General features: G+C 28.4%; 1 protein-coding gene across 1 annotated transcript; it reads right to left on the bottom strand.

Annotated features, from left to right (window-relative positions):
• Positions 1 to 2,446: 2,446 nt before the first annotated feature.
• LOC145791795 (uncharacterized) lies at positions 2,447 to 10,764 on the bottom strand. Its single transcript, XM_082872236.1, has 9 exons — positions 10,750 to 10,764; positions 9,968 to 10,039; positions 5,104 to 5,147; positions 4,959 to 4,982; positions 4,800 to 4,877; positions 4,621 to 4,710; positions 3,449 to 3,530; positions 3,260 to 3,349; positions 2,447 to 2,734 (listed from the first exon to the last, which is right to left on the bottom strand). Exons 4-9 carry the CDS (start codon positions 4,976 to 4,978, stop codon positions 2,447 to 2,449), a joined length of 648 nt encoding a protein of 215 aa, XP_082728362.1. The 5' UTR covers positions 4,979 to 4,982; positions 5,104 to 5,147; positions 9,968 to 10,039; positions 10,750 to 10,764.
• Positions 10,765 to 12,467: the final 1,703 nt, after the last annotated feature.

The raw sequence follows: 12,467 nt of genomic DNA on the forward strand, positions 1-12,467 counted from the left end.
ACCACAATTAGGGCTAGCAAAGTACATTCTACCAATTGCATATCCCCTTTCTCTTGATTTCCATCTCTTTTCTGACTTGAGCCAGACAAAATGTTGTGGAAATTCTTGATAAGTGAATGGACATTCATCTTCACTGGCAGCACAATATGCAAAGAAGCCAGTAAGAGTTGACATTTGTTGACCAGCTCTAGATTGAATCGTTTGTAATGACTCTTCTGGGTTAAAAACAACACGATGCATTCCAGGTAAATGAAGTGCCAATCGTACAACTGTTGGCATCTCTGCATGCAAAGGATGACCAAATATTCGCCAAGCAGCTTCTGGAGGTCCAATATACCTTGCATCGAGATATTGTTGAATCTCATTTATCATTCCTAACACCATCGTTGTACGATCATAACCCTTATAAATGTACTTATGTATATACTTGACACATCTCATTCCGGCACAAACTTCCACATTTATATGACAGTTGAAAAGTTTTGAAAGATATGCATTGTATGGTACGACATCCCTGTTATCAACTTCTTGCCCTCTTACAGTATGTACTTGACCATTATTGCGACGACGATAGATAGGGTATCCATCTTGATCCATAGTTGTTGTTTCTGTGAAAGCTCGAGGGTATCTCTTAGTGCATCTACCATTTTCCATACATGGTGCTTGCGGATTTCGAGCACCACATGGTCCATGTACCATACAACATTTGATAGTTTCAAAAAGCATTGGATCGTCTTTTGGGTCTGGAAATTCTGCACACACCAATTTGTCTACTTGAGCACATGTCCGAATTTTGTCTGGGCCCTTGAGAAATAAAAGTGCATGCATATGAGGGAGGCCTCGTTTTTGAAATTCAATTGTAAAAACATGTGCAACTTTATTTCCAAACACTTTATTTGTTTCTATCTCCTTCATCAAACATTTTCTCTTCAACTCAAAAACACGGGCAATTAAATCAGGACGATCAATAGGTTTTTGATATGGCAATAATGCTGAAGTAATTTCTGGCCAATTGGGATTTGCAGTCATGGTAAGAAAAATATCTGGGTGTTGGTTGTATCGTGTGATAGCCATTGAATCTTGAAAGATTTCAAACATATGTCTAGGACTACCAGTAAATGAAGATGGCAAAACAAACCTTTGACCAATTTGTCCAGGTCGCACACAATCTGGATCCATATCTGACAACTCTTGGTAAAGCTCAGCCCGAAGTTTCCCTTGATTAAGCTTGTAGTATGTCAATCGATTTTGCTCAGTTGCAGCCCAAGCATCTACCAAAAACTCTTGAAATAGTTTCCCACCTCTCAAAATTGTTGAATACTCTGTGGGTCGTTCAAACAAACGATAACTATAAAAATTCATTTGAGTAAGTCGATCAATTGAAGGTCGATCATACTGAACATTCCACAATTTCAACTCAGGTTCCCATCCAAGCTCACCATATGGAAATAATAGAACATAATGTAATGGCAAGTATGCTGGGTGACATTCATTAATTTGCATCAACTCATTATTTCCTCGGAAATGTAAAATAATATCTCTCATTCCATTTACCTCTGTTCCATCACCTGGTATTACAATTGCAATCTCATCTGTAGTTGGTAGGTTATACCGACGTCGATCAGTTGTTGAACTGTAATGAAGATGAGCAGGTAGATTGTGTCCTGCCGAGTCTAATTGATGTAAAATGGCATGAGCCTGGCGATATTTATCTACAAATGCATTGACTTGCAACAAACTATCCTGAATAGTTTTGAGAACATCCCTTCTCAAGTTAGGATTTCTACGATTACGAATTTCTAAAGCTGAATAAGGGTCATAGATATACAGCTGAGCATAACTCGCATCCTGCCCTGGTTGTGGTTGTAGTGATCCTGTTCGATGTCGCAATTCCCCATGAATTGTGAATGATGTAGGGCCCCTTCCACTGAGTAGTCTAGGATCCAATGTAGCACCAAGACTTGTAAAAGCATTGGCTGCATTGTACACTCGAGTATAACTTCGAAAGGATTTTGATTGATCATTATTCCCATCATACAATGCCTGAAGTGGTGGAGGGGGTGTAATAAGTAAAGGCAGCCTAATCTTCCCTTCCAAACAGCAAGTTCCGAATAAGGGACGCTTTATAGATGATTTTGTCAATATTTCATCCATCCAATGTAAGGCTGAACAATAAGGACATAATACATCCATCTTGCCAAGATAATGGCGGCAAGATTCTTTGTGTGCCCGGGCGCCAATTGATATACTCGTAGGTAGATCTTCTAATTCATCATCAGTACATAGATCTTGTTGAAGAAATCGATTTATAGGAGTAGACCTACAAATATTTGTGTATAAATAAAATTCTGTAAAACAAAACGGTATGAGTAAAAGTATGTATTGAAGATGTGAGAATCTGAAGATGTGCTTGAAGAAATCGATTTATAGGAGTAGACACAGTAATTTACCGATTCCTTTGTGAATTTGAAGATGGGCTTGGCATAGAAAACGAACATGTCTGATGATAGGTAACCATTGTTCGTTTTTGTGCCGACTGAGAATCTTCAGTTATTGTTTCCCACTCCAAGTGAGTGCGATCGCGACGAATTGGTGTTAAAGAACGTTGTCTTATTTGAACACATTCTTCTAATCCCTCTTGCTCTCGTTGCAAGCATTGAAATTCAATTTTTTCACGCTCTCGCCGTGCCCGTTGGGCCAATGCAGCTTTTGATATTATATTATCATTTTGTGCCTAAAAAGAAAATATTTTATCATTGAAACAAAATATGTGAATATTTTGTGTTTAAAATGAAACTATCTTCTTATTTCTTCCATTTCTCTTAATTTTGTTTTATATTTTATTTGTTTTATACCTTTAATAGTGTTATCTTTATTTCTTTTTTTCTTATTTCTTCCCTTTCTATCTTCTTATTTCTTCACTTTCCCTTTCCCTTTTTTTGTTTTCTATTTTATATATTAAATAAGAATTAAAAACCTATCTTATTTAGTTTCTCCTTTCTTTATATATTTTTTCTTTATTTCTTCGTTTCTTTTTTCCTATTCTCTTTATATAAGTAGCAACTTATGGATGGTACATTATAAATAAGAATAAATAAATTTGAAAAATACATACAAATAATAGCAAGTTACAGGAAAACATATTACAATCATTATACAAAAACAACATAAAACAATAAATTCATTTTACACACTCATATATTTTAACTATCAAAATTTTGATTAGTTTTGCATCATATTTTTAAAAAAGAATATATACCACTTGACATGCATTTGTCATTCTCTTGCCGGAAGGAGCCATCTTTTCTTTTCCTTTAGACATTGGGTTGACCTTTTCTTTATCTTTTGCCTAACAAATATAAATAAAATATTGAAAAGATTAAAAAAAATCTTATATAATCTTATATAAATAAAATACATACAATGTTTGACTTGATTTTGTACTTACCGCACGAACACGGATAACATTAAGGTCGTGCTCATCACGGATGACCACACCAACATTTCTACATGGAGTTGTAGGAGGAGGCCTACAGAAATAGATTGTGAACAAATTAAAATCTATATAATAAAGTGGTAATAGTAAGAGTAAAAAATTCAAAATTGTCTTGGGTAAAAGATTCTTTTTCTTTTTACCAATTTGGTGTTAAAGAAGGTTGTCTTGGGTTAATACATTCCTTCGATCTTTCTCTTTCTCGTTCTCGTCGCAGGCGTTGTCCTAATTGGTATGCAGAACATGGCTTTTGATTTTTTTCACGTTCTCACCGTGCACGTTGGGCCAATGCAGCTTTTGATAACACATTATCATTGTGTGCCTAAAATGAGAATATTATATAAGAATGTGCATAAAATGTGAAGATTAACTAACTTGCTTCCCTTTCATCATGTAATTTTTCTTCCTTTTAACTAACTTTTTCTCTTCACTCGGTTAAGTTGTTAGTCATATAAGAACCAATGAAATTTAAAAAGGAAGGGAAAAATAATTTGAAAACACAAAACTGCAAACTCACTATGCACGTACTTATTGATTTTAAGACACTACCCATCTCTTTACAAAATGTACGTTGAAAAGGTAAATATTAAATCATTGGGTACGTAAAATGTGAATATTAGCATGTAATGTCTTGTACTTTCCTTTTCTCTCTTCTTGTTGTTTCTGTTGTATTAAAATGCATTTTTGTCTTTTTCTTCTTTCCTTAAGAACTTCTTATAAGAAAAATAAAAATTAAAAAAAAATTATATTATGTAGTTTCCTTTTCATCACATAATTATTCTTTCTTCTTATTTTCCTTTTTCGTTTTCTTCTATTTTATTTTTATTATGCTATGTTGTAGATGCAACATATTGTCTCAATGCAACATATTTTTATCATACAAATAGACAAACATATTAAAAATTCAAATTAATGTTTATACAAATGCATTAGCATGTTGTACAAATGCTTACTTTAACATGCTTCAGAAAAACATTTCACATTCAATAAAAAGAATTGAATAAATTTTTGAAAAAGAAACTTTTGAAAAATGTACATAAAAAATAGTATATGACACTATGCAATTCCTAAAAAAATCTATATAATATTCGAAAAAGAAACTTTTAAAAACTGTTGAGAAACCATACCATGGGATGTGCATTTTCCTTTCCTTTGCCATAAGGAATAGCTTTTTTTGTTTCCTTTGATATTGCCTTGTCTTTTTCCTTTGCCTTTGCCTGTAAAAAATAAGTAGAATATATTTATAAATTATTTTTAAAATGATAAAAAAATACATGTCCAATGTTGAAGCGACTTTTAGGCTTACCTCATGAATGCGAATAGTATTAAGGTCACGCTCATCGCGAATAACAACATTAACATTTCTTTCTTGAAGAAATCGAACCTATACATACAAAAATTTTAGAGTGATAAATAAAAATTTATACACATAAATAAGAAAATTAGTAAAGGGAGGTGATATTACGGTTCGGTGTAAGTCCCCATCCACCTATAAAGTATGAGGAAAAAATATAATTAGAATAGTGATATTGTCCATAACTGTTGTACTTAAATTTATAAGAGAGGTACTTAAATTTATATGAAGAGAAAAAAGAAGAAAAAAAACTTACTTGACCAAAAATAGTGATATTGTTCATAACTGTTGTACTTCAACCTAAAAATGTTTGGTTATATAATTTTAGACACAAAGAAACAAAAAATTAGCAATAATAAAATTAGGAATTAGCAAAAAATTGGAAATGAAATGTTATTTAAATAAAATTCAAATAACATTTAAAATGAAATGTTATTTAAATGAAATGATAAATTAAAACTTGAGCACAATAAAAATTAGGAATTAGCAAAAAATTGGAAATGAAATGTTATTTAAATAAAATTCAAATAACATTTAAAATGAAATGTTATTTAGAATAGATGTTTTTTAACAATCACATTAAAATTAAAATGATAAATTAAAACTTGAGCACAATAATTGTCCGAATTTGAACTTTTCTCTTTCTTAATTGACTTCAATTTTATAGAGATGAAATTAAAACCAAAATTAAAACCCATTATAATCATAAATATTTTGAAGTTCACCATTTATGATTTGGAAAGTCCAAACATAAATTTATGCCAAAAAAAAAATTCACCACATAAGAAAGCAATTTTATAAGCAATAATGAATAATTATTTCATCAAACAACTAAAGTAATACACACATATGCATTGACCTGAATTTTTGAAATGCAACATATAATATTATACTCCCTTAAAAATGTGAAAAAAAAAGGAACATAAATCTCTTGCCATATTACACATAAATGTTAAAATGCCAAGTCTTTCAAAAAAAAATTAAATAAAAAAAAACAATCACTTTCTTTTTAGAATCACACAACAAATATATTATATTTGAATGGTACAATTTTTATTTTTATTTTTTTATAATAAATGTTGAATACATTTTTGTGGGTTAAGTTAAATACTTGGTGAATTTGATTCAAAGCAAAACAAATAATGTTAAATAGTTGGGTTAAGTTAAATACTTGTAAGTTTAATACATTTTTTTTTCATAAAGACAACTAAAGTAATATACACATATATACACTCACCAGATTTTTTTGAAATACAACATAGAATACTATACTCCTTTAAAAAGGTGCCAAAAAAAGAAAAAAGAAAACATAAACTCTCTTGCCATATTACACATAAATGTTAAAATGCCAAGTCTTTGAAATTTTTCTTTTAATTAGGAGCTCTAGTTGCTCTTGTCATATTACACATAAATATTTATCATCTGTACAACACAGAGAACTAAAATATTTATAAAAAAATATTCAAAAAAATTGATAAAAATATTTATCATCTGTACAAAATAAAAAAAAAATAAAAAATAAAAACATAAACTCTTTTGCCATATTACACATAAATGTTAACATGCCAAGTCTTTCAAATTTTTCTTTTAATTAGGAACTGTAGATATTCAAAAAAAAAATGAAAAAAACAGTCCCTTTTTTTTTAGAATCACACAACAAATATACTACGTTTGAATGGTACAATTTTTGTGTAAAAGTATATCGTAGTGATGTCTCTCTCTATATCTTGCATACATGTGTGACCCACTAAATGAAATGTTCTTTCATCAAAAAGGTGACTAAATCATGGTTGATTGCATCTATTTTTGAAAAATAAAATTGAGCATGTAGAGTTCTTCAACTGAGCATTCCAGTGATTAGTGATCTGCTTGATGGTTTAGTAAGTTGAATAGAAATGAATAATGCCTTTTTGTCAAACAATCCTATGGGCGCCTAAGCCTAGGTTTTTATTTTGGAAGGAATAAATAAATAAAAGGGAGAATAGAAGCCCCTAAGTAAAGGAGTCAGGACAACCAAACCATGATGGTTATGATTAGTAAATTACTTAACTTACTCTCTCTCTCTCTCTCTCTGTTCATCAAATTTGATTAAAAGTTTGATCTGATACGAATACTCCAATCCTTACTCTCATGGTCTTCTTCAAATCTTTACAAAAAAATTCCAAACTTATCCTAAAAACCATCTCCTATCTATACTATTTTTTATGAAAGAAAACCATCTCCTATCCATACTCTATTTTAAAATTTTATCAGAAAAGATTAAAAGTATTATTATTGGAGATTTGGTAAAAAAATTTGTTCATCCTTGATTTAGTGAAAATTTTGGATCTATTACGTTTTTCTTGTGTATAATAGCCAAATAATTTTGAGACCAACCTTATGTGTAAGGACCAAATTTGTGCTTAATAGTTCAAATAATTGACAGTAATTCTTTGATGAGAAAATAATTTCTGCTTAATGTTTTTTTTGATTAAAAAAATTGGCAATAATTCTGATTAAAAATTGATAGAAATTTGGTGATGAGAGACATTTCCTCAATGTTTAATAGTTCTGAGAGAAATTTGGTTCACAATAATTCTGGTTAATGTTTAATCAAAATTGATAGGAATTTGGTTGACATGATGTTTTTTAAATAATTGACAGACCAACTATTATACACAGTTGACAGTAAACACAATGTGTATAACTTTTTTTTTTTTTTTAACAGCAAACCAATTTCTGTTTAATGTTTTTTTTTATTAAAAAAATTGACAATAATTCTGATTAAAAATTGACAGAAATTTGGTGATGAGAGACACATTTTCTCAATGTTTAATAGTTATGAGAGAAGGCACGATGTTTAATCAAAATTGACAGAAGGCATGATGTAAATAATTTTAAGATTAAAAATATATATTTTTTTTCTTAAATAATACATTTTGTACCAACTATTATACACAGTTGACAGTAAACACAATGTGTATAACCTTTTTTTTTTTTTTAATAGCAAACCAATTTCTGGTTAATGTTTTTTTTATTAAAAAAATTGACAATAATTCTGATTAAAAATTGACAGAAATTTGGTGATGAGAGACACATTTCCTCAATGTTTAATAGTTATGAGAGAAGGCACGATGTTTAATCAAAATTGACAGAAGGCACGATGTAAATAATTTTAAGATTAAAAATATATATATTTTTTTCTTAAATAATACATTTTGTACCAACTATTATACACAGTTGACAGTAAACACAATGTGTATAACATTTTTTTTTTTTAATAGCAAACCAATTTCTGTTTAATGATTTTTTTATTAAAAAAATTGACAATAATTCTGATTAAAAATTGACAGAAATTTGGTGATGAGAGACACATTTCCTCAATGTTTAATAGTTATGAGAGAAGGCACGATGTTTAATCAAAATTGACAGAAGGCACGATGTAAATAATTTTAAGATTAAAAATATATATATATTTTTGTATATCATGATCTACAAAATACGCTAGTATTACATGATCTACAAAATTTTATTTTTGTATTTTTGTCAAAACATTAAAAATATATATATATAACTTGTAACATTTTTGCTTGTATTACATGATCTACAAAATTCAAATAAATAACAACTCTCCCTAATGTTAATGCAAATTAAGAAATAAACATATAAGATTTTTAATGTTCACCAATACTGCAAATCAAAATATAAGAGCAAGTAAAAAAAAAATTGTAAACCCTGACAGAATAATTTCTTAGTTGATGATTAAGTAAACCATAAAAAAAATTGTAAACACCTAATAATTTCTTTGTTGATGATTAAGTAAACAAACAAACCAAATTTTTTAAAATTGAATTTATGCACAATTTATATATACAAAATCTTTTTATATAATGCACCTAATATTAAAAAATCAAAGGCACTTAGATTCACAGATTCACATGATTTGTGAAGATCATCTATTTTTTTTTAGAGCACTGAATTTCATTTTAAATAACAAACATAGAAAAATCAAAGCACTCAGTAAAATATATCGTCAAGTTTCTTTTGAATATGATATCTCAAACCAATAATTTTGAGTCATAAAAAAATCATCTCTAAAGCCAAAAGGGGGCTTGGATTCTCCACAACCTTTTTTTTTTTTTTTTTTTCTTTTTGGAGTGTTGAACACATTCAAGAGGCTGAACTAAACCAAGCAAAAAGTCAAACCACATTTTCATTAATTTCCTACCTAATTTTATATACAATTTTTTAAATTTTTTTGTGTAATAAACCTCTCTCTCTCTCTCTCTCTCTTTCTTTTTTTTTTTTTTCTTTTTGGAGTGTTGAACACATTCCAAACAGATCGTTATGGTATAGTGGTTTATTCAATTTAATTTCCTAATTTTTTTGTGGCATGGTTGTCACAAAAGTTTCATTCAATTTTATTGTTGTGGGATCTCTAGTGTCCAACATTGCAGTGGTGATTTAAAGGGGTAGGCAACTTTTGTACTTATTTAGGATATCAAGTTAAAAAGAATCCCATATAGTGTATGTGTATATATAAGTATTTTGTTTTAGAAAATAAAATAGCAAATTGTATGATTGAATTCAAAATATAAAACTTAAAATAAATTTTAAAAAATAATAAAGTTAATATATTTTCCAAAAAAAGAAATAATAAATCATAATTACCCATATAACTAATTTAAAAAATGTCATCAAATATCAAGTAGTTCAATAATTAGAAAAATGTCTTCAATAACATCAAGTAGTTCAATAACATGTCTTCAAATATGTGTCAATAACCTTTTTTGAAACCAATTTTCAAGTGTATAACACCAAGCTAATTTAAAAATTCCATTGAGCAGAATTTTTGGCGGAACCAAAATTTATGATTTTGGTGATAAACAGTTGACAGTAAACACATTGAGCAGAATTTGGTGATTTTGGTGATAAGAAATTCTGCTTTGAAAACACATTGTGCAGAATTATTCTAATTGAGCAGAATTCTTTGAAAACAGAATTCTTTGAAAACAGTGGACAATTAAAATTATTCTCAGTAAACACATTGAGTAGAATTCTTTGAAAACACAGTTGGCTCAATATCAAAGCAAAATAATAACAGAAGCTGCACCCAAACGTTACCAAAGCAATAAACTAACCGAGCAGCCGAGCTTTTTATTTTTTATGGCTCCAAGTTCCTGATTAACTAACCGAGCAGCCGAGCAAAGTTCCTGTTTCAAGTTCAAGTTCCTGATTTCAATTAAAAAATAAGTGATATTGTTGGGTGCAAGGAGATACATGGAGCCATGTGAAACTAAGTGAATAAAATAAATGAACATTCATACTTAAATAAATGAACGTTCATACTTATATATATAAATGAACTTTCGCAACCATGTGAAACTAAGTAAATAAAATAAATGAACATTCATACTTAAAATAACATACATTTTTACTCATTAAAAATATATGATAAGAATTTAATATATTTCTATCATAAATATATTTTACTGAGTAGCCATTAAGTATAAATATTTTACTGAGTAGTCATTGGGTGCAAGGGGAACTTCACTCTGGATGATATATGCTGGTAGTCATTAAGTATAAATATTTTACATTGATGATATATGCTGTTAATGTGAATATTTTACATTGATGATAAGAAAATATATGTGAATATTTTCTTAATCATCAACTAAGAAAATATATGCTGGTATAAATATTTTCTTAATCATATTTTCTTAAAATGCTATTCTTAATCATTAAAATACTATGTGCCAAATATGTTTTTCAACTCACATTTTTCCAGATGTCATTGTGCCAAATATGTCACATTTTTCAACCTCTAACACCATTCTGCGAGGGGACCATTTTCAAAATAGAAAGTCACAGCGGTAAACATCATCATGTTTTTCAAAATATGTTTTTCAACCTCTAACACCTCTGTTTGAAGTTCTTAATCAACTAAGAAAATATTCTTAATCAATATTTTCTTAATCATAAACTAAAGTATAAATATTATAAGAATTTAATATAAATGAACATTCATACTTAAAATAACATACATTTTTACTCATTAAAAATATATGATAAGAATTTAATATATTTCTATCATAAATATATTTTACTGAGTAGCCATTAAGTATAAATATTTTACTGAGTAGTCATTGGGTGCAAGGGGAACTTCACTCTGGATGATATATGCTGGTAGTCATTAAGTATAAATATTTTACATTGATGATATATGCTGTTAATGTGAATATTTTACATTGATGATAAGAAAATATATGTGAATATTTTCTTAATCATCAACTAAGAAAATATATGCTGGTATAAATATTTTCTTAATCATATTTTCTTAAAATGCTATTCTTAATCATTAAAATACTATGTGCCAAATATGTTTTTCAACTCACATTTTTCCAGATGTCATTGTGCCAAATATGTCACATTTTTCAACCTCTAACACCATTCTGCGAGGGGACCATTTTCAAAATAGAAAGTCACAGCGGTAAACATCATCATGTTTTTCAAAATATGTTTTTCAACCTCTAACACCTCTGTTTGAAGTTCTTAATCAACTAAGAAAATATTCTTAATCAATATTTTCTTAATCATAAACTAAAGTATAAATATTATAAGAATTTAATATAAATGAACATTCATACTTAAAATAACATACATTTTTACTCATTAAAAATATATTATAAGAATTTAATATATTTCTATCATAAATATATTTTACTGAGTAGCCATTAAGTATAAATATTTTACTGAGTAGTCATTGGGTGCAAGGGGAACTTCACTCTGGATGATATATGCTGGTAGTCATTAAGTATAAATATTTTACATTGATGATATATGCTGTTAATGTGAATATTTTACATTGATGATAAGAAAATATATGTGAATATTTTCTTAATCATCAACTAAGAAAATATATGCTGGTATAAATATTTTCTTAATCATATTTTCTTAAAATGCTATTCTTAATCATTAAAATACTATGTGCCAAATATGTTTTTCAACTCACATTTTTCCAGATGTCATTGTGCCAAATATGTCACATTTTTCAACCTCCAACACCATTCTGCGAGGGGACCATTTTCAAAATAGAAAGTCACAGCGGTAAACATCATCATGTTTTTCAAAATATGTTTTTCAACCTCTAACACCTCTGTTTGAAGTTCTTAATCAACTAAGAAAATATTCTTAATCAATATTTTCTTAATCATAAACTAAAGCATCAGATTAACCAATCTACTATAATCTCAAGTCTGGAGCAAATGAAACGAAATGGTGGAGTCCTATCTTTTAATGATCAAAATATAAAAGTATTTAAATATATTATTGTATCCTATTTTGTATCCTATAAATTGTAAATTGTATCCTATTAATGATCAAAATCTCACCTCTGTTTGTAGAAAATTTTAAAATCTCAAGTATAAATTTTATGATATATTGTATGATAGAAAATTGTATCCTATAAATTGTATCCTATTAATGATCATAAATATATTTTATGATAGAAAATTGTATCCTATAAATTTTAAATTGTATCCTAAAGTATTTAAATACTTTAATGATCAAATTTACTCCAGACTCTGCGTTATAGTAGATTGGTTAATGAGTACACTCTTGACTTATTATATACTCCAT

Source organism: Camellia sinensis, chromosome 5 (genome assembly GCF_055761805.1).
Source record: "Camellia sinensis isolate YWXY chromosome 5, ASM5576180v1, whole genome shotgun sequence".
Taxonomy (NCBI): Eukaryota; Viridiplantae; Streptophyta; class Magnoliopsida; order Ericales; family Theaceae; genus Camellia; species Camellia sinensis.